The sequence below is a fragment of the Nycticebus coucang genome, chromosome 19 (genome assembly GCF_027406575.1).
Source record: "Nycticebus coucang isolate mNycCou1 chromosome 19, mNycCou1.pri, whole genome shotgun sequence".
NCBI lineage: Eukaryota > Metazoa > Chordata > Mammalia > Primates > Lorisidae > Nycticebus > Nycticebus coucang.
Window position 1 is genome coordinate 29,083,776 of NC_069798.1, and position 27,434 is coordinate 29,111,209.

Here is a 27,434-nt window from a genome sequence, read left to right on the forward strand (position 1 = left end):
CCACTGTTTTGTGAGAACTCCTATGTAACAAACAAGGGCCTAGGATATATAGAGTTAAGAACTTATGGCTGAAGGAGGAACATGTAACCTATTTTGGTGTATTGTGTGACATTAAATGCTTGATTCCATTTTGACCTCTGATAGGGGTAAAATTAGAAGAAGAGAAGGCAAATATAAAAGATAATGGTGCTTATCACAGAAAGACAGATGTACTGACTTGGGAATTGATTCAGGATTTTAATCATCAAAACAATGCTATATAACTAACAAGCTGACACGTGGACCACCTATTTGGGGCATCTGAATAGGGAAATTAGTGTGATTACACAGGGACATAATCTGATGGGCTCTTGGCTGTCCCTTGAATCACAGAATATCAGAGTATCAGGGTAGAAAGATATCCCAGGGAACAGTGAATCCTGTAGGAGTTTCCCCACAGCACCTTGGGGTTGCCCTGCACACTTATATGTCTCTCCTATTCCTGGGCTCTTCTCCCTTATCTCCCAACTCAGCCCCAAGCCCACTAGGCTGTGGGTACAGTGGGCATACAATAAGTGGGCTGTGAAGGGAAGCGTGAAGATAGGGCCCAAGACAGCAAAGATACACAATGCAGGTGCTTGTTTTTTGCGGCGCCTGGGTGAAACATGAAGTCCAGAGTGGTATCTCATACATCTCATTCACTACCAGTGAGCCGTAAGGTCAGTTGCAGGCAAAAGGTAGACATTTTCTGGAAATTCTCCTTTTTTACTCATTATTTATTCTTTATTGAATAGACTCAGGGAGAATGAAGTCATCTTTTTTGAAACCGACAGATCATATTTGGAACCTGTTGAAGGACTCTTCAATGTGATTGTTTTCGTGTTTTGGCACCATGAACTCCTCCCATCTCTGTGTGTATTTGAGCAGCATGTGGCTCCTAGTGGTACAGGGAATGGAATGAGAAAAAGATTAAGGCATAGAGGGTGCCATCATCCAAGGGGTTGCAAACCTCAGATGAACTCAGTCAGGCAGATTTCCTTGGGGAGGAAAAAAATCAATTAAGAAGACCTCACTTCCATTCTTGAGATACTTTACTAAGAAGAATATGTTCCAGCTCCATCCATGTAAACATGAAAGAGGTAAAGTCTCCATCTTTCTTTAAGGCTGCATAGTATTCCATGGTATACATATACCACAATAAAGTATCTCAAGAATGGAAGAAAAAGTACCCAATGTACTCAGCCCTACTATGAAACTAATTTGGGGCTCTCACATGAAAGCTATAACCCAGTTACAACTTAACAATAGGGGGAAGTGGGAAAGGGGGGGGTAGAGGGACGGGGATCGGTGGGATCACACCTGTGGTGCATCTTACAAGGGTATTTGCGAAACTTGGTAAATGTAGAATGTAAAGGTTTTGGCACAGTAACTGAGATAACGCCGGAAAGGCTATGTTAACCACTGTGATAAAAATGTGTCAAATGGTCTATGAAGTGAGTGTATGATGCCCCATGATCATATCAATGTATACAGTTATGATTTAATAAAAAAAAAATAAAAAAAAAAGAAGACCTCACTGTGCCTACCTTCTCTGCCTAGGTATGGGATCAGGTTGTAGGCAAAACAGGGCACTTGGTCACTGCTATCTAAGAATCCATGTTCCTGAGGGGTCTGACCTTCACATGGAAACACAGGTGCATTAACTTAGAAATATTGTAATTTTAAGACAATTCTGAGAACCAGGGACTAATTAATCCCCTTTCCATCCACCTCCACCTAAATTCCTCATTTCCTTGGCATTTTCTGGAACTTTAGGGAATGCTCAGGTCATTTCTCTGCAGAAGGAGCTCTTTTAGCAGCGCCCTGGCAGCTCTGAGTGCCAGTGCCACCAGCTGAGAGCCTTATATCTCCTTTGCTGGAATCTGGGCTCAGGGGGATCTTTAGCCTCCTGGAGGACAGCAGCTCAGGAAGCAGATTAAACTCACTTAGGCAAACTCTAGTCCACATTTCACCCCCCAAAGTAGTATTTTTAAAGTTTTTAAAAAAGGAATCACTTATTTTTGTGGAAATTAGACACATTGGAGGGTGAAAAATACAAGCCAAATACGCTTATAGTTATGAAAACACATCAGAATTTCTTGCTAAATTCTTGAATTTTTTTTATAGATCCCACTAATTTTTAAATTATGTCCTTCTCTGAAAACATTCAGCTTTTCCAATTATAAACAGAGGTGAATGCATCTTGAGTTTGATTCAAAAATACATAAATTCTCATTAAAATCTAGACAGAACAGGCTTCCTTGGGATTTATTCTCAGATTAGCCCATGTTTTTTTGTCAAAGGGGGCATCATTTACGTAGGAAGATTGCCCTCTGTTGGACGATTGGGATATCGTTACTTAAGGGGAAGTGGATAAAACCTCGCATTTTCCCATCTCTCAATTATTAAGCTCAATTATGTACCCAGCACTGCACTGGGCATCAAGGAAGATGCAAATATAATGAAAGAAAAGCTTATATCCCAAAGATGTCACACAGCCTGCTTAAAAAATGTCATATATACAACTTAAACCACTAAAACAAAACCAGCCAATAGATTTAGAATCATGAGCCTCTTGATATTGGAGCTAGAAGAGATTGTAGAGAAAATTGTATAAAGTCACTTTTAACATAGGTGCTGAATAAAATGAGGATTCAGGTGGTAGCAACTAAACAGAGATGAGAAGTCTGGGGGTGAAATCTGAAGACTCCCCCTGCCCCCACCCATTGGCTCCTAAGTGCCCCTCCCTCTTCTCTCCCTGCTTCTGGGTTTGCAGAAGGCTTCCTTTCTCACAATCTAGAGTCCTCCCAGGTAAGGGCCAGGGAAAAACTAATTTCTTAGCTTCACATTCAAAACTGATTCTAGACCAAATGGCGACATAGACAAGGCAACATGTGGCATTTCTGCTGTTGTCTCCTCCAGATGTGAACTGTGAGAATTCGGGCTGGTAAATCCCAAGGCTTCTACTTTGGAGAGCAACTGTAATTGTGGGTGCAACCCTTAACCTCTATCAATGCCAGCCTCTTCTTCTATACAAAGAGAATGATGGTGACTTCTAGGGACGTTGAAGATGGCTAGAGATTTTATATATGCGATGCCTTGCACATATGTGTTAATTGCTAGAAGAAATACCAGTCATTCTGATTAAATAAATAGGCTTTAAGATAAAAAATATATATATAGTGCTAGAACAGGACTGTTGTCTCTTGCCTCACAATGCCTTTCTTGCATTTAAAAAAAACTTGTGCTATATTTGCTGGCATGGCCTATAACCTCAGTGGAAATACTTAAAATGAAGGTGTGCTTAATTTAAAATCAAGAGATTCACATGACTTTTCACCCTCAACTTAATTGTTTAGAAGTTATCTAGTGATAAATTTATTAGAAGTACAGAGAGTTCAGATGGCCACCATGAGAGATGAGTGAAATTTCAAAAGGAACTCAATTCTCTCCTCAATTCTCTGAGGAGGGAATGACATGAAACATCCTGCTTAGGCAGTTGTTTGGCTTGTCCGGCTGGTGTGTGGAAGGATTAACAGTAGCCTGGACCTGTCAACTGGGCAGGAAGGGATCCAGTGCTCATGATGAGGGGCCATAGCTGAGGGGCAGAGCCAAGCAAACAGGCCAGTGCACGTACTGAGGCTCTCACAACCAGTAGCAGGACTCAGAGCTGGGAGTGGGTTGGTTGCGGTCAGGGAACCAGGTGAGCTGATTGTTGACATCATGGGCCAGGCCATCCCAGGAGGTTGGCCTGAAGCTCTGAACATCCTTCTTGACCCTGCTTAGGGCTGGTGTTGGAGTTCACAAAGGGAATGTCCAGATAAGGATGGGAGGGCAGCGCCCAGCAGTTCCCAATATAAAAGGGTGTCACTGGTTAGTGGTGGCCAATTTCTTTATTTGGAATTTGATGTGACATTGAGATGACCTCATCTTTGCTGACTTCTGTGCTTTCTATGAATCCTTTCTGTCTTTTCCATCCTGTCCTGTCGTGTCCTGTTGGGTAGACTGATGACGAGGATGAAGTTGAGGTATGACTGTTCATGAAAAATGCCACACTTGACCTTCCCGTGTGCTCTGTAGTCTAACCTAACATAACCAGCATGAAGTATCAGCACCATTCAGTGCTTTAAACCATGCATGGACATTTTCTGGTTGGTTTTTGTGTGATCATTAACCGCGTAATGGGCTCTTGTCATGCTGTGCGTGCCTGGGACTGACCCACCCTTTCCAAGCTGTCCCAGAGCCTAGGCTGGTCAGCAGCCCTTTATGAGTGGCAGGTTCAGTGGGTCCCTCCCTGCTGCTGGAAATGCAGATAAGGAATTTTCATTTCATTTCCCTGTCCGAACCCTTTGGCAACTCAACTACGAGAACTGGTGTCTAGAATAACCATATAAAGTCTTCAAACCAAGAGGAAGTGGGGCAGTGGCCAAAAGCCAGGCCAGACCCTCTGCCACCAGCCTCTGAAGTATGCCCATTTCCTTGAATGGTGTCTGTGGGACCTGTGGATCAGTGTGTGCATGTGCAGTGATGGGATGGTCTGGGCTTCTCAGCACTGGGCGCAGAAGCAAGAGCCAGAAACCAAGCCGAGCCTGACTGGCCCTGAAAAATGGGGAGGGAGCAGTAATGGTATAAGTCCCTAACCCTTTTGCCATGGCTGAGACACTGGATGAAAAGAAGCCAGGAATCTGCAGAGCTGCTTCGCAAATGTTAATCTGACTTCTTGTACTCCATCCGGATGTTTGGCATGGTGTACATACAGTATGCTAGCATATGTCTTTTAAAACATGTGTGCCAGCTGGGCGCAGTGGCTCACACATATAATCCTAGCACTCTAGGAGGCCGAGGTGGGTGGATCGCTTGAGCTCAGGAATTCAAGACCAGTCTGAGTAAGAGCGAGACCCCGTCTCTACTGAAAATAGAAAAACTAGCCAGGTGTTGTATGGGCACCTATACTCCCAGCTACTTGGGAGGCTGAGGCAAGAGAATAGCTTGAGCCCAAGAGTTTGAGGTTACTGTGAGCTATGATGCCACTGGCACTCTACCAAGGGTGACAAAGTGAGATTCTGCCTCAAAAAATAAAAAATAAAACATATATTCCTTGACTTTTTGTTCAGTTAGAATTAGAGAAAGTTGTCACGTTTGTAATGCTTATTAAAACAACTATGTTGTTGACATAACCAAGATTAGTGAGTGTTGCCTATTTCAGTCTCAGTATAAATTTTTGTGTTCCATTCTGGGCTCTGACACTAACCCTCCTGGAGCCTTTGGCAAGCCACTTATTCTTGGAGGGTCTCAGTTTCTTTCTCTTTAAAGTGAGGTGGGATTAAAAGTAGAAGAATGTTTTCCCACTCTTAACATGGTATGATTCTGCGACTGAATCCCACTTTGATGATTCTCTGATCATAAGTGATATTTAAGAAAAATATAACTGCTTTCTGGTACTAAATCAAAAACATAAAGCTTAACACATTTGATTAACAAGGCATATTTTAATTCTCATATCAGGACTTTGGTGTTCAAGACAAACTTGATTTTTCTGCTCTTCCCAGAGTTGATCTCTGTTGCCCCTAGCAGGAATCCACTGAGGGATTCCTTTTGGGGCTGTGGCTTTTCTGATAATCTTTCTGTAGACACAGATGTTGTTATCAATTGACAAGCTTAGAAATTGCCATAACTCATAGGAGGGAGGTTTTCATTAACTAAAAATTGTACAAGGTCGAGTCAGCTTCTTGGGGAGCCCCCCTCCAGTCCTAACTTGCCTTTGGTTTTGCAGTCGGGCAAGTTCTCTGGCAGCTCTCCGGCACCACCAAGCCAGCCGCAGGGTCTGAGCTATGCAGAGGACGCCGCCGAGCACGAGAACATGAAGGCTGTGCTGAAAACCTCCTCCCCTGCCATGGAGGATGCCACCCCAGTGCTGGGCGTCCGCATTCGCAGCAGAGCAAGCCGAGGTAATTCCTGGCCGCATGGGGCTCATCTTATCTTTTTAGCTTGGCCACCCCTGAGGAGTCCAGTCCCCACGGCAGGGTACAGTCAATGGCTGCTATAGGTGTCAGCTCCCCAGGACTTTCAGCACCACCCTCACCCCACACCTTCCTGCACTAAAGCCTCTGTGACCCACCTTCAATTCAGTAGCTTCATCTCAAAAGTATACCTTGCTTTGCACAGAGGCATTCTTACTGTGGTTAGTGCCTCTTAGGTTAAAACAAGGGTTGGCAAACTGCAGCCTCCAAGCCAAATCCAAACTGCCGCCTATGTGTATAAATAGAGTTCTATTGGAACTCAGCCATGTGTATTCATTTGTGTATTGGCATGGCTGCCCTGCATTACAGCAGCGGTGTTGAGCCGATGTGATGGATGTAGGACCCACAGGGCCTATAACTTACCGTATAGGAAAAGTGTGCTAACTCCAGAGCACCATCCCTTTGTGCCTTCTTTATATCCGTAGAGGCAGAGGTAGAACTAAAGCTTCAAAATGGTAAAGATAGTGTTTTCAGACTTGTTTCATAAAAATATTAGCATTTTACACCTGAGACTATTTGCTTGCGTTTCCCTGGCCTAGGCTGATAATACCCTGTTGTCCCTCCTGAGTTTCCTCTCTGCCTGCAAGGTAAAGCCTGCACTTCTGATGCTGTTGTTTGAGGTCCCTGTCATCTGGTCCCACCTCCCAAACTTGGCTTTCCCTCATCCCCACATTGTTGCCACCACCCTTCTGGAACAGTCTGTGTGTCCCTGAGTCCCCTGTTTCTCAGGCTGCCCCTAGGCTTAGAATGTCCTCTACTCTGCCCATCTAGTCCCCAGTTACCTCCTGAACCTACCTCGGGAGAACCCAATTTTGACACATTAAGGATGTTAAACTTTAAAGAGAATCAGTTGCTGGAAATAGCCTTCCTCCTCTTGGTGTTTGCTTAGCTACTATGCATGTAGCTAGGAAAAAAACATGTAATTTTGTCCAAACTGGGTTGCCTATTGTGCTTGCGGTAACCACATTTGAACAGTAAGTAAAACGGAGCATGTCAGGTAAGCTGGTTTGTGAGTTACAGCACATATCACAGAAACTCAGTAATGAAGGAATGATGCAGCACCCCCAGGCATCTTCCGGTAAACATTCACACCGGAGTGTATGACTAGCATATTCTTGGCTGTGTATCAAAATAAAAGCCATATTTACAGGTAAGCACCAAAGTCCAACACTAAGAAGAGAAGAGAACTAGAATCAGTAATGCTGCACTCATGTGAAGCAGGAAAACCAGTCAGTAATGTATAAACAACACTGAGGTGCCGCTGTACTTGCAAATCTCACAAAAACCTGAGGGTTCTAGAATACAGCTTGCAGGCGCTTTTGAGAACCTCCATGGTTGGTTCCTAAGGGACTCAAGTGACAGGGCCTCAAGACCCTCACCTGATGTCTGGGTTAAAAGCCAAGGTCCTGGGGAATGTGCCAGTAATAGATCAACCTGCATATTTAAGAAACTTTGCAAATCCAAGCAGAATAAATATAAAGAGAACTTTTACCAATGTTAAAAGAAAATAGACATCTGTTCCTAACCAGAAAGAACAAAGAGAAAAAAATGCCACTGTCTTTGTCCAATATGGGGTTGTTTTCACTGGCTGATGAAAGGGATTGGGAAGGCAGGCTATTCGGTTTCTCCATAGCTTCACACCCATCTGCACAGAGACTTCTATCACTGGCATGTGGTAGGATGAGGCAGGCCACCACTCATGCTACAGCTAGAAATAAGAGAGACAGAGAGAGATTATTATGTCCTTTTAAAAAGGTATTGGAGAACTGTGAAAGAAAAGAGAATTAGACAAACTAGAATTCTAGGTGAGCTGAGCCTAGAAAGATAGGAGCATTTGCCAAATCTGAGCACAGGCTGAGGATTGGGTTTACCATGGTGGGGTGACTCTAATGGCAAAGAAAAACCAGCTGAACTTGCAATATCCATGTGAGATAAGAGATTGGGCTTGAGAAGAGCCCCAAATGCAGATGGTTGTCTGCATGAGACATTTGCTAAGGGCAGCATGGGGGCAGGGGGTACATTCAGAGGGAGGTGCTGATCCAGAGAGGCTGAACAAAATCCACAGTGTTGAAGTATTGAGGAAACAAAGACAAGTTAGAGTGAACACTGTCAACAAGTACTCACAGGTCTTAGCCTAAGAGATTTAAAAAGAGAGGTAGATTGAGTCTTAACTAAAACTAAATCTGGGCTGAGAGTGGTGGTTCATACCTATAATCCTAGCACTGTGGGAAGCTGAGGCAGGTGGATCACTTGAGCTCAGAAGTTTGAGACCAGCCTGAGCAAGAGTGAGACCCTATCTCTATTAAAAATAGAACAATTAGCCAGGTGCTGTGGCAGGCACCTGTAGTCGCAGCTACTTAGGAGGCTAAGGTAAGGAGTATGAAAGAGGGTGCATGCGGTAACTACATTTGAACAGTAAGTAAAATGGAGCATGTCAGGTAAGCTGGTTTGTGAGTTACATTGCATATCGCAGAAACTCAGTAAGGAACTCACTGGAGCCCAGAAGTTTAAGGTTGCTGCGAGCTATGACGCTACAGCACTCTACTCAGGATCATAGAGTGAGACGCTGTCTCAAAAAATAAAATAATAAAATAAAAATAAAACTCCTATCTGGCCAACCCAGCTCAGTTCCTCACCATATCTATTAACAAAGGGATGGAAGAATACTCTTTGGACAAAAATAATAGAGTTCAGTTTTTACGTTCTTGTATTCCAGTCAGTGTGTGGTTAAAATATATGAGCAAAGGGAAGAGCATGGAAGTATAACAATTAAAAGGAAAAAATAGACAAATAGCAGACTCATAAGTGATCTAGATGATGACATGTATAGTCAAGAACTTGAAATGATCATTATAAATGTTAAAAATAAAAACTAAAGGAAAACATAGAAAATGCATAAAAGAGTACATAATTTTAGTAAAGAATTAGAATTATAAAAAAGAATCAAAGGGACATTCTAAAACTACAAAATAAAATATCTGAAGGAGCTTACTGAATGGGTTTAACAGCAGTTTGTCCCGGCAAAAGAGAGGATTAGTGATTCAGATTAATAGAAAATATACAAATTGAAGCATGGTGAGGGAAAAAAAGGAAAGAATAGAACAAAATGCAAGGGATATGTGGGACACAGTCAAATAGTCTAACACATGTAATTGGAGCACCATAAGAAGATAGGTAAGAAGCAATGGGTAAGTAGTGATAATGGCCAACAATTTCCCCATACTGAGGATAGGTGACAACCCGCATATTTAAGAAACTTTGCAAATCCAAGCAGAATAAATAAAGAGAACCATACTGCAAGCAAACTACTAAAAACTCAAGATAAAAATAAAAGCTTTAAGGGGGGCGCCTGTGGCTCAAAGGGGTAGGGTGCTGGCCCCATATGCCAGAGGTTCAAACCCAGCCCCGGCCAAAAACTGCAAAAAAATAAAAAGCTTTAAGAAAGATAAAAAGGATACATTACTCTCTATAGTAGAATGTTAAAGATAATGGCTCACTTTTCAACAGGAATGATGGAAGCCAAAAAAAAAAAAAAAAAGATTGATACCTTTAACCTGCCAAAGGAAAAATCTTCTAACTAATAAGTATATCCTTAGGGAAATTATGTTTCAGAAATGAAGGCAATTTTTTTTTTGCCTTAAAACATAATATTTTGATGTAAGTATCTTCCTTGTAGACTGTTTCCTTATGTTAAGGAAGAGAAGAGAAAAAATAAATTACAGTGTTCCTGTTTTCCCAAACTTCAATTTATATTTTAAGAAATGAAGTAAAAGTGGTATAGTGCAAATATGGTCTAGAGTGCTTTATCCGTTCTACTACAGCTCAAAGACCTCACTACCACTCGGGAGACTAATGAGTCAGATGGCCCCTTGGTGCATAGACTGTGTCTGCAGAATTCTCCTTATGGCTGCAACAGTTCCTGGAAGAGGAGCATGTACATGGCCATGAAGAATGGAAATAAATGGCAATCAGGCATTGGGCCAGTAACTAAGAGGAGAAGAGATAAAAAGTAGAACCAGGAGTGAGGTCATGAGGGAATGAAATCATCACAAAAGTGAGTCTGGTGGTCGGGGATCCTATGATAGGATACCTCTTTTTAGTATCTCCTGACACATTACTTTGACAGCAGATCCCCAGGAATGTGTGAGACAGGAAGGTGTCCACAAATCTCAGGGGAGAAGATCAGATGATGCCTTTCTTTCTGGCCCACTGCTCTGAAAATGTATTACGAGCAAATACAATTGATTGAGCCTTGTGTGTTTTGGAAGGTTAGTTTGACATTTCAAGATAAGACACAGAATTATAAGTCAATAGCTAAAAGGGAAAATAGGAGATTGCTGAGTAAAACACAATTGAATTGCACTACTGATCACTGTGCTCTGAGGGGGGCCATTGTTCAGAGGCTCTGCAGAGTCCCAGTCTGAAAGTGTGACACTGTGAGGTCCTTTACCTCCAAGTGGAAAACCTAGACTCTCCTGAGAATGCAGAAATATTCAGCAACAATCACAAACATTGATTTCTCAGAAGAACCTGTTTTGTAAGGGTTTAGCTGAAAAGTTAGTCTTCTGATAAAAGTAGATTATATCCCCTTGGGTATAAGCAGAAAAAGTACAACTTACTGTCCTGTATGTCCTAGTGCTGTAAGTATGTTCCCATTTAAAAAAAAAAACAAAAACTTCCTAAACCTGCCACTGGGAACCCAAATGTGACCAGATTTTCAGAGTTCCATGATGGAGGTTTTTAAGAACCACACTAACCCCAATGAAATTATCCATTTCTTTTATCTGTTAACAGCAACAACAACAAAGTGAGAGTGCATTGGCAAATAGGAAGGCCATAGCAGTCACATGGTTTCAGAGAATGGTTTCATAAGGCCCTCCTTTCAAAATTATGGCCAAAGGTGTTTAAGACCTAAAGGAGGTCAAAAAAATTGTTAAAATAACAACTCTGTGGAGGGAAAAAAAATCCCCTCATGTAAACTGGTGCTGAGGATCTGGCACAAAGGAACAGGAAGACAGTGATGACAGAACACAGCGTGCCCTGGTGACCTGGTGCCTATGCATCTAATGGGTGTTAGTAGCCTCTCCTTGTACTTAAAAAATTTTTTTTAAAAATTAAAGAGGGACAGAGGGAGGTGGGTAGGGCCTTGGTGTGTGTCACACTTTATGGGGGCAAGACATGATTGCAAGAAGGACTTTGCCTAACAATTGCAATCAGTGTAACCTGGCTTATTGTACCCTCAATGAATCCCCAACAATAAAAAAAAAAAAAATTAAAGTGAGTGCATGTGCTAATGAAGTCTACAATTATAGAATTTAAAAGCCAAGCCATTAAAATCTATAAGGCAAGATTTTTGTCATCAGGGGTGGGAACAGGTGGATAAGACAGTAGGCACTCAAGTCTGGTTCAGCCGCTTTCAGAGCAGAACAGCCTTAAAAATAAGGCAACCTGCGGCTTCTCATTTTGAGACTAGCAGAAAAAAAAAAAAATAAATAATAAGCAAAACAGATTTTCAAAACTAAACCACAAAAATCCCCGTGTCATTTGAAAACGTCATTGTCCTATGGCCACAGGTCTCACGCAGGCAGGTGGTGAAGCACCTGGAGTATCAGCATTCCTTTGGCAAAGTGTGAATTATTTACGTCTTAAATCCAGTTGTGTAAATTTTACTAGTAGAAATTATGACTGCACTACACACACGTTTATGAAAATAGCAGGCTACCAAACTGTGATCCACTCTTCCCAACCACTTCCATTCATATCCAGTTTTTTTCTTTCTTCACGTATTAAAACCTTAAAAAAAAAAAAAAAACATTAGTATGGGAGAACTCAAAATTTAAGATGTTCATTGCTATTTTCATTTTGTTCTCTGAATTGCGAGAAGCTCACTATTCTTCAGCTTTAGCTGTACTTCAGTGAGGCTAGGAGTACCTGTGTTTCACAGGCAGTGATTCTGAGAGTTACCACCTAGGCTTTTGAAGTTTGTACATCTATTACAAAATGATAGTGGAAATTATCAACTCTGAGCACATTGCACATCTTTCCTCTGTGGACACCTATTCACCATCTTTATAGGAGAGATTTCACAAGGAAGTTGATCTACCCCTAAGGCATAGTTCTAAATATATTAGCATTTATTTCCAACTGTTTAACCTTACCTGCAAGCCATGTTGGTGGTGCTTTCTTCTTGCTTATCTGTGGGCAGATACCTTTATGCCAGACTTGGACTGTGTTAACATGTAATTATTTATAAATGTATTTTTTGGTCAAGGAGCAGATAGATGTACCAAAGAAAAATTTAGGTGAACATCCCCTTTGCTGATGAAGGAGGCAATCCTATTACAGTTTTTAAAAGACACACTCCATTGGTTTCTACTTAACTCAGTGAGACATTAGGATTAGTTGACATTCACTAGGCATATATGTCCTTCAGTAGAGAGCTGACACAGTAAATCCCTCAGCGGATCTCTCTACATTACTAGATGGGCACTGGTGGGTATCAGTGACATGCCACAGGGTGTGGTGTGGGTCAGCTGCCCTCGGGTGACCACAGCATGAAGCAGGTGAAGATAGCACACCCAGGGGTAGAGAGGTTAGCAATGAGCAACAAAAACACAGCAGTGTTATAAGGTGGTTCGTTCAGAGCCTAGAGGGTAGTGGCCATAGGTGACAGTGGTGCCTACTGCAACCAGGGACAGGGTAGTGCTCTACAGCTATCACTAGCTCCTAGGCTCCCACTCTGGCCTTAACTGATCCTTTGCTGGCAGAATTCAGCTGCATGGAGGAATCATACTATGTATTTTCATCTGAGTTTTTCTCCTTTTTGATTACATCGTGGTTTAATTTTCCAGGATCCACTGGTTCCTGGACTGTGGGAACTGATGACTCACCTAACATCACAGACGATGCTGCCGATGAGATCATGGACCTCATCGTCAAGTCGGCCACCCAAGTGCCCAGTCAGCGAGTGGTGCCCAGGGAGAGGAAGCGGTCCCGGGCCAACCGGAAATCTCGTGAGTGCATTTGGGGAGTGGTGAGGGACTCATCCCTGTGGGCATCTGCCCTCCTGTTCTATATGACCTGGGAAAGGTAGAAACTGAGAGTCCAGCTCTGGTCAATTGTCATTGGCTGCTTGGACTGCCTACCTGTGCTTGTCAACAGAAGTTAACTGTGAAGATTGGTCATTGTGGAGGAGAGGAGCTGTAGCCACGTCTGTCCCCAGGAAGGTCAAAAAGGTCCTTAAATGTCCCTGGTGTGTAAGGCAGGCACAAGTAGGGCCCAGTATCAAGTACTGCCCCAGGTGCTTTGCTGGAGGATGGATTTCTGCCCTTCACCCCCCCATCAGGGGTCGCTTGCTGGGCTAGAGATTAGTCCCCTGCTGGGGTTCCCATTTCTTACAGCAGCGATTGTCAACCTGTGGGTCATGACCCACAGGAACTAATTAAAGGCTCCCAGCATTAGGAAGGTTGAGAACCACTGCTACAGCATGTTGAAGGTGAAAACCAGGGGTAGCAGGTGATGGTCATTAGAATGCTTAAAATATTTAATGTTAGCATAGATTGGCCAGTTTTTTCCTTTTGCCATCAAGTAAAGGATTCATCTCAATCAAAGTGAATGATTTTCCCTTTGGTCTGAGCCTATGGCCTTCTTCTGGCCACTGGGCTCAGGGAGGAGTTGCCTCTCTGGTTGGTGCTATGCCTACTCACAGGAAAAGTTCTCTATGCAGAAACAGAATCCTGGGGGTCTTTTGCCATTTGCCTGCATCAGCTGGCCTGGGGTGTTTCAGAAGAGTGCCAGCTCCTAAGCTTCAGCCCACTGTCAGGTCACACTAAGAAAGCTTGTGTCCTCAGTGGCTTTGCCTCTGAGAATAAGGGATGGTGGCCTTCCCCTGTTCTCCCAAAAGTGACTCCAGGTAGACAGGGAGTTCAGTGAAAACTCAAGCTCAGAGGGTTGGATCAACACTTGGGATTCACACAGGAGGTGATGGAGTATGGGCTGGGTAGTTGGACCTAGTGGCTCTGCTTTAGTTTCCAGAAGGGAAAAATAACATTTGGATGGGGTGTGGGGAGGGAGAGGATATGATTCTGTCTCATTCAGTAATATGGGTGGCCTATCAAGATGTGGCATCAACCCAAGTGCCCATCAACCCATGAATGGATTACTAAATGTCTTATATGTATACCATGGGATACTACTCGGCCATAAAAAGGTGGTGACTTTACATCTTTTGTATTAACCTGGATGGAGTTGGAGAACATTGTACTTAGTAAAGTATCACAAGAATGGAAAAGAAGCATCCAATGTACTCAATACTAATATTGAAACGAGTAGATGAACAACTACACACCCACATAAGAGAAAAACACAATTCAAGTGAGGGGAGGGGGAGAAACAAGGAGGGAGAGTGAAGGACGGAGAGATTGTAGTAAGCTCTCACCTAATGGGCACAATGTAGGAGTATATGGCATACTTCCTGTGTGAAGGGCTCAACTATAACCTGGACTTTGTCTAACAAATGAGAACAGTGCAACCTAATCATTTGTACCCTCATATTAATCATAAATTAAAAAAAAAAAGAGGGGTGCCCTGAGAGTCTGCTTCTGGCAAGTCCCTAGATGAGGTTGATACTGCTGGCTCTTGAGCTGTGGTTCTGAACCCTGACTGCACATTAGAATGTTCTGCAGAAATGTTAAATTTCAGGTATCTGGACTATATCCAGGCCAACTACTTCAGGGCCTCAGGAGCAGGGCCTTGCAGTCTGAGTCCCTACCGCTGCCCCGGGGGATTAGTGGCACTAGGAGGTAGGCTCTCCCACCACTGTGTGCCCTGTCCCACATTCCCTCCATTTTTAAAATGTGAAATCGCCATTCAGAGAGATTGGTCTTTTATATCTTCAAGAATATGTTTGTGGTCCAGCCACAGGGATTCATGCCTGTAATCCTAGTACTCTGGGAGGCCAAGGCAGGTGGATTACTTGAGTTTAGGAGTTCAAGACTAGCCTGAGCAAGAGTGAGATCCTGTTGCCACTAAAAATAGAAAAAAAAAAAAAAAAAAAAAAAAAACTAGGTGGGTATAGTGACAGGCACCTATAGGCCCAGCTACTAGGGAAGCTGAGGCAAGAGGATTGCTTGAGCCCAAGAGTTTGAGGTTGCTGTGAGCTATGACACTGTGGCACTCGGCACTCTACCAGTGACTCTGTCTCAAAAAGAAAAAAAAAAAGTGTTTGTGGGGTCCAGCAGTATCAATATCTAAGTCTTTTACATTTATTTCTTCTGATATTTTGTTTTTTCTCTGTACTGCTGTGAATTCTTTCCTGTCCCCTGGTGCCCCTGTAAAAGAACTTGGCTAGGAACTTGCTCCTTAAAGTTGGACCTCAGACAGTATTTGTATCTCCTGGAGGTTTGCTAGAAATGCAGATTCATAGCCCCTATCCCATGGGGAGATCACCAGTGTTGCAGCCCCTAGTGGCCCCTATGACCCTGGACTCGGTCCCTGCAGAAAGGAACCAGGTGTGACGCGGATTAGAAGTACAAGCTTGCAGGAGGTAGGCTAACCTTATTTGCAGGATAGCCACGAGCAACCTCTGCAGTAGCCTTTTATTGAGACAGCACAAGACAGATGAGGGGAGTGTTAGACAAAGAATGCGTGCCTAGGGATCACCATTGGCTCAGGCTCTTTCTCCGCAAGGAGCCCCTGTGGACGAATCGCCCGAGGGTCCGTTCCCCAGCTGCAAATCATTTGCTCAGAGGTCATCTGGCTCTTGGCATCCTCCACACCCCAGTGATTCTCCTTTACAATAAGGTGGTCAGCCCTGGGACATGAGAACAGGAGTGGAGGTGACCAATTCTTCTGCAAAGAGAAGAGGCTAATCCAAACTCAGACTGTGTGCTGGATCTCCGTTGCTCCAGGCCAAGACAACACTTCCATTTTGTCCACCTGAAGGGGAAGGAGTAGTATTTCCTCCTGGTTTTAAATGTTTTCCTCCACTCTAGGGATGTTAAGCTTGTTGCCATTTGTGTTTCTTCTTTTATGAATGATTTATCCATATCATGTCATGATAGGAAATATACTTTTAAAAGAGATTTTATTTATTTATTTTTTTTGTAGAGACAGAGTCTCACTTTATGGCCTTCGGTAGAGTGCCGTGGCCTCACACAGCTCACAGCAACCTCCAACTCCTGGGCTTAAGCGATTCTCTTGCCTCAGCCTCCCGAGTAGCTGGGACTACAGGCGCCCGCCACAACGCCCGGCTATTTTTTGGTTGCAGTTTGGCCGGGGCCGGGTTTGAACCCGCCACCCTCGGTATATGGGGCCGGCGCCCTACCGACTGAGCCACAGGCGCCGCCCTTAAAAGAGATTTTAAATGAGACTTCCAGAGGGCTTTTTAAAGTCTTAGGTAGATTATCTTCAGTATTACTTTTTATTCACTATCTGTTAGTTACTTCAAGAAACTGATAACCAAATGGCAGGAACCTTACATCTGTTAACTCATGGGCTTCCTGCAGTGGGCAGCCTCAGTGCAGGAATCACTGTGGGGAGAAGCAGGAAGAGCCTGTAGGGAAGTGGGCCAAGGGGAGTGCTGGGGGAGACACTGGGTTAGGGTGGGAAGCTCTGGGCCAGGGACCTCAGAAAAGGAGACAAGACATGGGACATTGGCCTGTCCAGCCCTGAAAGCTCAGGGTCTGTGCTCCTCCTAGAGGTTAGGTGTCTGTGTTGGCCATACCCTCTCCTCTGGTCTAGAGAGGACCAGATTCTTAGAAAGACACATAATGTCACTGAGAACAATGACACCCTCAGTTAATTCTCCTCTTCAATCTGGCTGGAGAGATATTTTGCCTGTTTTTGTGGTTGACATAAAATAATTTCCTGTGGTATCATTTCCATTTCAATTTTATGCAGAACAGCCGCATATTCTTTTTATTTAGCCAAACACATTTTCCCCATGACATAGTTACTATAACAAATACAGTACAGCATGTATGTGTTTTTCTGTAACAGGTTTAATTTATTAGTAATGGCACTATCAACAGAAATTTAAGATGGGGGACATTAGACTTTGATAGCTATTATAAAGGATAATAAACTGCAGCTTTTTACAAGAGGTTAAAGGAATAAGAAAAAGCAATTTGCAAAATTGATGTGAAGTTTAGTGCTTTGGGCCTCACCCTCAAAATGTGCTGGATTTGATTTGATTATTTCATGGTGGCACTGAGGCAAGTGGATAATGAATAACCAACATACTTAGGCCATAACTCATTTGGCTAAAGACAATAATAGTCAAGCTATTGCAGGAAACTAAATAACCTATCCCCTAAGCTTGCAATTTATGGCCCTGAAGCCAAGCCACTTGAGGAACCTCTGAGATAACTAAACATGCATGGCAAATGTCCCACTAAAGCCTGGACTACGCAGTCAGCTGCAATACACCAAGGGCATCTTATTGGATTTACAGGTGCCCATGGTTCAGATCTGCTACTCTTCCAGCTGGTACCAATCAGAGGCTCATTAAGTAAAATGTTTCAAATTGTCCAGGTGATTTCCAGCCTGTGAAATGGTTGACCCAGCTTACCTCGTGTGCTGCTCTAGATTCTAGTGTGGCTCTTCAGTGGGGACCTTGATTTTTAGAGCTCATTAAAGATAGACTGACCCTCCTATGAAAAGGACAGGACAGAAGGGTACACAGAACAAGACTGGGAGAGAACCAAAGGTCTTTTTCCTCAACTCAAGTGGAGAAGTCCCTGTATATTGGAGGGCATCCCTCACTTCAGAGTAAAGCCAGGCCAGAACCAGGACACTGACATAACAAGTCAGAAAGTGGGGGCTGAGGTAGAAGTCTTCAGGTTAAAGAATGGATGCAAGAAGTGTTCTGAAGTGTTTTGCTGCATTGAATGGCTCTCTGGTTCTTTCATTTTCAGATGAATCATCCTCTGAAACTGGCACACTGAAAGAGGAGGCTGGCTTTTATGTCCTCCACCATATCTGTTTGAGTGGCAGGCACCCATCTGGCTTAGAGTAGAGGTTTAAAAGGAGGGAGGATCAGTAAAAAGAGGAATCCAAGAATCTGTCCTTCCTACATCCAGAAGCTGTTCTGAGGGCAAAGCAGAGGGTTCCCAGAATGGTGCTCAGGGAAGTGCTTACCAGCTGATGTTTGTAGTATTTCATTGTGTTTGCTGTCAATTTCAAAAGGAATCTATTTCCATGCTCAGGAATGAGTGCATTGAAGGCAGTTGTGGGGTTAAGTGCAACACCTATGACAGGTTTCCACACCTTCCTCCCCCATCCCAGGGTTCTGTCCTGCTATTGTCCACAGTTACCTGTTGTTGGTTGGAATTTACAACTGCCTACAGGTGGTTAGGGGCTGCCTTGTGTGATCCTACCCAGTTGTCACTCTGCTGCCTTTACCACCTCTCCCTGCCCCACTGTCTACCTCACATTGCCAGCTGCAGTAAGTAGACCAGGCCTATCTCTACCTTTTTTACCCCTGGGATGCTTGCGCCTGTGCGGGTGAAGTCTGTGGTATCAGCAAGACACTTGGTATTTTTGTGACACTGGTAGAAAACAATGAACTAGACTTAACCTAAAAAGGGAGAAGGCAGTTTTGACCTACCCTTAACTTGAAATATTGCTGAAAACCCTAAATCTGTGGGTTTCCAAGGCACCCTTCCTTCCTGTCTACAGACTTTCCCAAGTTTAGGTGAGCTCCCCCAGAAAACAATGGGGAGAATGTCTGTTTCCTTTTAGGCCAAATTCCATACTCAACCATGCTCATAAGCAGCAGTCAGCTTTTGCACCTTAACTGATGGCTTTCTGTTCAGTTTTTTTTTCTAGGAACCAGAGAGATTATTAAGGAGCACTGGATGCCAACGTAGCCACAGTTACAACAGGGAAGTATGGTAGGGCCTCTGAGAAGCCAAGGACACCAGCCAGACCAGTGACTATATATGTGCTCAAGGCCATGATTATTTCTGAGAGCAGTCTCAGCATGAGTGCACTTCATTTTGGGTTAGGCAGAGCTTGGAGACTTCAACCCTGTCACTGCAAAAACGATCATCTTCTGAGCATCCTGCCTTTCCCTGCATCTCAGATAGCAGTGGCTTAAGTTGCTGGCTGGCCGTCTAATCCCTGGGGAAGGGCACTGTGTGCATGTCGGCCTCTCCCAGAGACTCTTGTTCGGTGTGTCTGGGGTGAGTCCCAGAAGTTGAGTTTAAGTCAACCAGTTTTGGGAACCTCTGCTTTTTCGTTGTTGTAGTCCCAAGTTTCATTGTTAACTTTTTCTTTTGAAAGAATTTTAGACTTACAGAAAAATTGCAAAAATAGTGCAGAGAGTCTTTGTTATCCTTCCTCCAGCTTTCCCTAATGTTAGCACCTTGCATAACCATAGGACGATTGATAGAAACTAAGAAATTAACATCAGTATAGTACCACTAACTGAACGGAGGCTTTTTTCACATTTCACAAATGTTGCTACTAAGGTCCTCTTTTGTCTCCAAGATCCTACTCAGAATACCACATTGCATTTAGTCATCACGTCTCCCGAGCCTCCTCTGATCTGGGGGGGAGGGGTGAAGGCATTTGATGATCTTGACACTCTTAAAAAGTTCTGGTAAGTTATTTTTTAGAATGTTTCTCAGTTTGGGAAACCTCTACTTTTAATGGACAGGGTTTCATGTAACAAAATGTCCAAAGGGGCATGACTGGACCTGCCATTCTGACTCCACTCAGCAGATGGAATGAGGAGTGCATAAGTGGGCAGGGTTGAACAGCAGTAGGCCCAGTGACCACCTAACCGAGACGTGAACATTTAAGGCATCTTAAAGTTCTGACAATAGTTTAATCCTAGATATACTGCTCATAGTATACTTGATAGAAAAGAGAAAATCTTTAGAATCTTAGGGATTTTTAAAACATAAAAAAACTTTTTTTTTTACATTATGTTTGACATTATGTGCAAAAATAAAAGAAGAGAAAACATCTGGCAGTGATGCAAAGGTAAAAGAGCACAGAGAGATCTCCAGCATGTCTAAAGAAAGCTTGGTCAACTTTATCAGGACATGTCCTGCCAGCCTGTGATCCCAACACTTTGGGAGGCCAAGGCAAGAGGGTCACTTAAGGCCAGGAGCTCAAAACCAGTATGGGCAACATAGTGAGACCACCCTTAAAAAAAAAAAAAAATATATATATATATATATATATATATATATCAATAACAACTAGCTGGGCACAGGAATGCATACCTATAGTCACAGCTACTTGAGAGGCTGAGGATGGCATAAGCCCAAGAGTTTGAGGTTGCAGTGAACCATGATTGCCCACTGCATTCCAGCCTGGGTGACAGAGTGAGACCTTGTCCCTTAAAAAAAAATGTCCTGCCAGGCATCAGGACGTGGCTGTTTCTGGTGAGGGCTGTGACCCAACATCCTGGCCCAAATCCTTACTGTGTATCCTGTACCAGTGCCCCCAGCTCTCTGTGCTGCCGTTTGCTCACTTACACTGGAGACAACAGAGCTTGTCCTTATCTCCTCAGGAGAGCTTCCGTAAAGATGAAACAAAACAATTCACATAGACACAGACCATCACCATTGTTCTCAGATCAGATTCATTTTAGTAAAGAGCACTTTGTGGAATGAAATTTTGTTTTGCAGTTTTTGGCCAGGGCCGGGTTTGAACCCACCATCTCCGGCATATGGTGTCAGTGCCCTATTCCTTTGAGCCACAGGTGCTGCCCTCATGGGATGAAAAATTTTTTGAGTAGGAAAAAAAAAAGAAAAAGAACTTACGGTTTTCCCTTGACTCCCTAGACAGTCCTGTGCTGCATATCGACAGCAGAGGTGCCTTTGTCAGGTCCCCTGCTGTCACTTCAGCATCATGGAAGCTGTCACCAGTGCTTGGGGCACAGAGCAGCTGCTGCCACTATCAGAATGGCCCATGCTGTCTGTGGTGGAGCTGCAACACAGGTGGGATTAAACATTTCCACTCTCTTCTCTGCTAAGTGGCTTCTGGGCTGGGGGAGGCTGTCACATGTGAAAGGCTGGAGAGCAGCTTCCGTTCAGCCAGAGCATTCAAGCAGGACAGAAATGGGCAGTGGGGAGGGCCAGGTCTGATCTTATCAGACTGTGACCCAGCCGCCACTTCACTCCAGTGCTTGAGAGGTCCTCCATTTGGTGGGACAGTTGTTTCTACCGTCCAAGTTGACTAAGTATTATTCCATATCCAGCCTCTGTTTGTTGGACCCCTGGTTCTTCCATGTCCCCAGCCCTTTTTTGCTCTCTGAAAACCTGAGTGAGAGCCAGCTCCTTGTCTGGATCTGGTCTGCTGCACTGAGTGTCTCTCCTCACACTGTGTCCCTGCCGCCAGGACCCAGAGGCTCTAATCATAACACCTGGCTCACGGTAGTCACTCAGGTATCATCTGCTGAATGACAAATGAACTGGCCAGCAGACAGATGGATGAAGGGACACTCAAAGAGCCCTTTGTGTGTGACTTGAATCTGGGTATGCAACTGATTTTAGCAGATTTCTTTGGTTTCACATGGACTTTCAAATGGGAAAGTGAATTGAGTGTTCAGATTCTCCAGGTCTTTTTCATTGCACTGAGGGGTTAATACATGTCTAAGAGAATTTATCTTATTTGTTATGAAGGCCCACAGAAATCAAGTTTCCATAAATGGAGGAGATTTTTCTATGAATACTCACTTTTCAGGGACACATGGGACAAACAAAGGGAACTAAGTCTTCAATGTGCTCTGGCTGGAGGGGTAAGAAGGGCTGGGGGAGAAAGTCCAAAGTGATTTGCAACATCAAAAGTGAGTAGGCATCTTTAAATACCTTCTTAGGTAAAATGCCTAAGAATCTGTGAGGTCTTCTGTGATCATTCAGCCAAGAAAATGCACCTAAATGCACAAAGATTGTGGTTCATAGACTCACATCCATGCTCTCTTCTGCAGCTCATGAAATTTAAGATGCACAGCTAGCGCAACATGTACTTTCTCAGGCAGTATTTTGTATCTTGGTTAAGAGGTCTCAGCAAGAGGTCTTTCTTATTCAAGAGAGATATTTTATCTTATTTTCTGCAGTTAAAATTGTTATCTTTCTTTAACAAACACTTTTAAGACATGTTTAAAGAACATAATGTGTTATTACAAACTAGTATTTTTACTGCTGCCCCATAGAATGGATTCCACGATTCAGTTAAAAGTAATCTGCCTCCAGCCAAGATTCTGGAGCTAAACATTTTGTCTAGTCAAGTTAGACACTTGGTCTGGAGCCCAAGGAGCCAGAGTCTGGGGAGGGAAAGCTATCACATGAGCAGCTGTAGATGGATGACTCTGGAGCACAAGGCTAGGCTTAGAAGTGCATGGTGGGGGTTGGTATGAAGTGAGGGTCACCACACATTCTGTGTCTTTTGAAAAAGCCATATTTGATGTCTGTGAGTCTTCCATAAGAGTTTTGATTCCTTGAGTTAAATGCTGAGCACATAATAGGTTCTCCATAAATTGTCACTTGACCAGTTGGTAGATTGGATGTTGGCCCCTATTCAAAGTGCTGATTTCTGGGAGAGAAGAAGCCATTTATTAATAGATATTAACCTCTGTTCCTTCTACCATGGATCTGGGTATTTCAGATCTTTTGTCCTCAGGCTATGTGAGCTTCTGTTCAGGGAAGGATCTTTTGTCCTCAGTCCATGTGAGCATCTGCAGACCCATAGGTGTGGCCCTGGGCCTCTGGGGAAAAGATGAGAGGAGTGGGGTCTGGCAAGGAAAATGGGAAGACACTAAGGTGGGCTTAGTGTTCTCCAAACCTTGATGATCAGCCTGCCTTGATCATCTCAGAGACTCTGGCTGATTTGAGATTTAGGTAAGATTATAACATGCCTCTTCTAAAAATAGAACAAATACCATCAAACTCTGTATAACCCACGTAGGAATACACAGTAGACCAAATACAATTTGTAAATTAAGGAAAATATAATTAGTCAACCTTTCAGATGAAGGGATTTATCTTGAGAGGGGTAGCTGCCTCATTCACCTTTATCTAGCCTTTATTTTAAGTCAGAATTGATCAGTACTAAACAATGGAAAAAACCATAATGCCAAGCAAAACAAGGCAATTCTAAGTCATTTAAATGTGAGCATCCAATTGCCAATTGACCCCCATGAAGCAGTGAAGGTGGTCATTGTCCCTTCTTCAGCCTTGTGTGTTACATACAAAACACCTACCACATTCACCCAAAAGTATTTTAGCAGTTTGCTTCTTGGCATGAATTATGCAAGGAGTCACTGGTTATACTAATCATTGTCTCTGGGGTCCCTTTGTTTATGCACTGCTCATTATCAAACCTAATTTGTATCATTGGAACTCACATTTTCCTATGCTCTGGAATTACATTTCCATCTCTGATACGCTCTTTATTGGGCAGATGGTGAAGTCTCAGCATGCCATCCATACTTTGGCAGTTTGCACCCATGTCTCAGAAACTTTGTGAGGGTGAACCTCACCTCCCTTCTGTCCTCTTTGTAAGTCCTCCAACTCCTCTCATCTCTCCAGCTCAATGCCCATAATATGTTCAGATTAGCCCATTATAATGCCAAGATGTTTGCACTATAGCAGACAGACGGCCAGGGTGTGCCAGCAAGGGCACTATCTGGGCCCCGTGGCTGTCTGGAAAGTCCTTGGGGAGAAGCAGGGACTGGTGTACTGATTGGCCTATGCCTCGCTGCTAATACCTCCTTCTCTTCTCTCCCTCTGGCTGTGATCTGCGGGTGCTGATGCAGTACGAAGGACCTTGAAGAGCGGCCTGACACCAGAAGAAGCCAGAGCCCTGGGCTTGGTTGGTGCCTCGGAGTTGCAGCTCTGATGCTCATGAGGCACCCCAAGAAGTTTGCTGAGCAGAGGGAATGCTCATGCTGGACAGAACTCCTCCCTTTGGGGTGGGAAGACCTGACCCAAACATCCAATGGTTCAGAAAAGGGAGTGCTCACTTCCCCGTGTCACATGGCTTGTGGTGCCTGCTATGCATTGACTTGGATCCCCAAGAGTGTCCTGCACATAATTTCTCCATCATGTCAGCTGTGTTTCTCTTGATTCTTTGATACCTGGTTTATTAGTTCCAAAGTGTGACACCTTTCTGGGGCAAGGAACAGCCCCTTCAAAGAGCAAATCACTCCTGTCACAGTTATTATGGTATATGAGGCAATTTGATTAGATTCACAGACTGGATCTCCACAACCCTCAAATGTCTGGATGTAAACTCCAAACTTGTACACAAAAGAAAGCACAGATTGTTTACCAGTTGTGGATTTTAGATGTACTAAATGTTTATACAAATACATAAATGTACACCATGTTTCAAATACTAAATAAATAGAGTTTAATGCCATCATGAGAAACTTTTATTCCCCTTGTATAGGACCTTAGCTTCACAGGCTTGCCTCCATTAGAATCACAAAACCTCTTCTCACTTTCATCAGCAACACCCTTGCTTGGAAAGGCGTTCAGGCTCTTTGGGCTCTATTTTGCTAATAGAACAAGTATTATCAACAGCATGTGCCTTGAAACTCCTGATTTAATTGGACATAAGGCCTTGTGGCAGGGGATGTGTTAGCCATGTTGTTGCTTTTGCTTGATTTGTGATGCTGAAACAAAAATTAGAGTAGCAACTAAAAATGTACACCTGTACAGGGCACTTAAAGTTGCTTTGGGTGAGTTAGAGGGAGAGGTGAATGAACATAAAGGCCAAGGACATTAAGGTGTACTTCTGTACAACCAACAGCTCCGTAGGTCTGTTTACACAGCATCACATGACCTCATGAGTAATGGAGTGCACTGAAATGTTACGTCAGCCACAGCATCACCTATAGGAATTTTTCAGCTCCATTATAACCTTGTGGGACTATTGCTGTTGATGGACTACATCATTGACCAAAATGTCATTATGCAGTGCATAATGGTACTTGGTTCTCTAGTGCAGGTCATCAAGAGCTAAGATCAGAGGGGGGAAGTCTTATGAATGGCTCTCTGCAACCAGGGAGCAGTGCTGAGGAAGGCTTGTACCCAGGCAGTGGACAGCCTTCCACCAAAGCCCCTCAGGTCACGTGGTTCCCCATAAAGAACCTCTGCCTCTGTAAACAGGAAAAGGTAACCTATTGCAGTAGATGTCTGGAGAGGGTAGGGAGGGTTCATCATATCACTAACTCCATCTTTGCCCAGTTTTCTAAACCTCTGTGACTCTGCTTTCGTAAATCTGGGCATATGTGATTTATAGACAATACGCAGTATTAAAAAGCTAAAGGTAGATATATTTACCTCATAGACCTCTGTGACTGTGTCCCTGTTCTGTTCTATCCTTATTGAGAGACAGGGAGCTCTTTCAAGCAGACATTTGTCGAATAATACAGGAGAGCCTGGGATGGCAAGGCATAGTCTCTGTATTGAGTTTATCTAGTCACCTTGTTGAAAAGGAAACATAGGGGCTCAGCGCCCATAGCTCAGTGAGTAGGATTTGAGTCCATCCCAGGGCCTGCTAAACAACAATGACAACTGTAACAGAAAAGTAGCCGGGCAATGTGGCAGGCACCTGTCGTCCCAGCTACTTGGGAGGGTAAGGCAAGAGAATCTCTTAAGCCGAGGAGTTTGAGGTTGCTGTGAACTGTGACGCCATGGCACTCTACCAAGGGCAATGTCGTGAGACTCTGTCTCACCAAAAAAAAAAAAAAAAAAAGGAAAGAAAACATAGGATATTATTACTCATTTTCCTTATAGTTCTAAATAGCATGAGTAAGATTTCTACTTTTGGTGTAATGGTTTGTGAGAGCATTTGCCTATTGGCTTGGCCCTGAAAACAGATATGGGATATCTATCACATGGGATAATGATGTATAAACAAAAGGAAGTTGCATTTTTGTCACACTGTTTGTATTTATCAAATACACTGATATCTTCCTGGGGATCCTTAGTATTCGGCTGGATTGTTGCTTTAGAATAAAAGGTCACATTCAGAAGGAAGTGGCTGAATAAATCTAATGTTAATCTCATTGTAGGAATCAAAAAGTTCTCCAGAAGAAGTTAGCCTGTTTACAGCTAGGTAAAAAGGATCCCTTTTACTGGGAATAGCATCGTCAATAATCCCATTGTTGTACGGGAATAAGGTAGGGCAGCCGTTCCCAGCCTAGTCTGCTTATTGGATTCACTTGTGCTTCAAGAGTTACTGATATTTCTGTGTCTCCACCAGAGATTGTGATTTAGTTGGTCTGGAGTGGGGCCTGGACTTAGAAATGTTTAAAAGATCTTATCTCCATCTTCCTAATTCTAGTGTGAAGACAATTTTGGAAACTACTAAGCTACAGGGTAATATTTTTTCCTTTTTTCCCCCTCTGGGGTCAGTGGGAGTTAGAGACTAAAGATGGTATTTTTGAGAACTGGGCAAAATGAAATATATTTACATTCCTTAAGACAACTGGTTTTTAATTGCTATCAAGTAACTGAGCAACTTGGACGTGGTGAAGCAAAGCCCTCTTAACACTGTGTGCCTAGAGATCCATGCCTCATCCTTTCCTGCCCTGAAGCCAGGAGGCAGCAACTGAGGCCCTCACTAAACATTTTTTTAATGCCTAGTAATATCTGAGGAACATGGGATGTGGTGTAAGAGACCAGCTCTAGCCATGTCTCTTTTGCCCAGAGAAATGCCTTCCAACTCAGCGACAGGACAGACATGCCACAGGAGGTGAGCACAGAGGCCCTGTGTACCAATGTTGAGGAGCAGTTAGGATGCCTGAGTGATAGTCAGTGAAGTGGTGCATGCCTGTAGTCCCTGCTCCTTAGGAGGCTAAGGTGGGAGGATCACTTAAGTCTAGGAGTTTGAGGCCGCAGTGCACTATGATTATACCTGTGAATAGCCACTGCCCTCCGGCTTAGGCAACACAGTGAGACTCTGTGTCATATACATACACGTGTGTGTGTGTGTGTGTGTGTGTGTGTGTAAAAGATGCTCTGGTGAGAGTCCTTGAGAGCCCTACTTGCAGGGAGACTCCAGGATCATTTCTCTTCTGTTTAGATTATTCAGTTCCCCTGGGGGGAATCTCTCTATCAAAAAGGCCATAGAAAGACTTATAAGAAAAATCAATCTGTATCTTTAAACTTAGTGGTTTAGTAGTTTTTAGTGAAACTAAAGTTTTCCTATTGCTCATTTCCTCTCTCCTGTAGCCACTCCTTCTGGCAGCCTTTATTAGCCATTTTTAATTCAGAATAGTAAAGTTCTCTAAAAGACCTTTCAGAAGTATTGAATTTAAGAGCACCTTAAACTTGTAAGATACTATTGCTAATCTTTCTGGTCATTACCATAAATATTTACGCTTGTATGTCTGAATATGAATGGAAATTACAAAACTGCTGGTAAAGAAAG

General features: G+C 43.4%; 1 protein-coding gene across 10 annotated transcripts in view; it reads left to right on the forward strand.

The window, feature by feature from the left end:
* The window catches only part of FHOD3 (formin homology 2 domain containing 3), a 584,424-nt gene extending 560,011 nt beyond the window's left edge, over positions 1–24,413 (forward strand). For 6 of the 10 annotated variants that reach the window (XM_053571099.1, XM_053571102.1, XM_053571101.1 and 3 more), the window contains 4 exons: positions 4,023–4,046; positions 5,792–5,966; positions 12,890–13,051; positions 23,809–24,413. In XM_053571099.1, coding sequence (XP_053427074.1) covers positions 4,023–4,046; positions 5,792–5,966; positions 12,890–13,051; positions 23,809–23,891 — 444 coding nt within the window. In that variant the 3' untranslated portion in view covers positions 23,892–24,413. The remainder of the gene's footprint in view (positions 1–4,022; positions 4,047–5,791; positions 5,967–12,889; positions 13,052–23,808) is intronic. The other 4 variants (XM_053571100.1, XM_053571106.1, XM_053571107.1 and 1 more) reach the window with 1 other exon arrangement.
* The last annotated feature ends 3,021 nt before the right edge of the window (positions 24,414–27,434 follow it).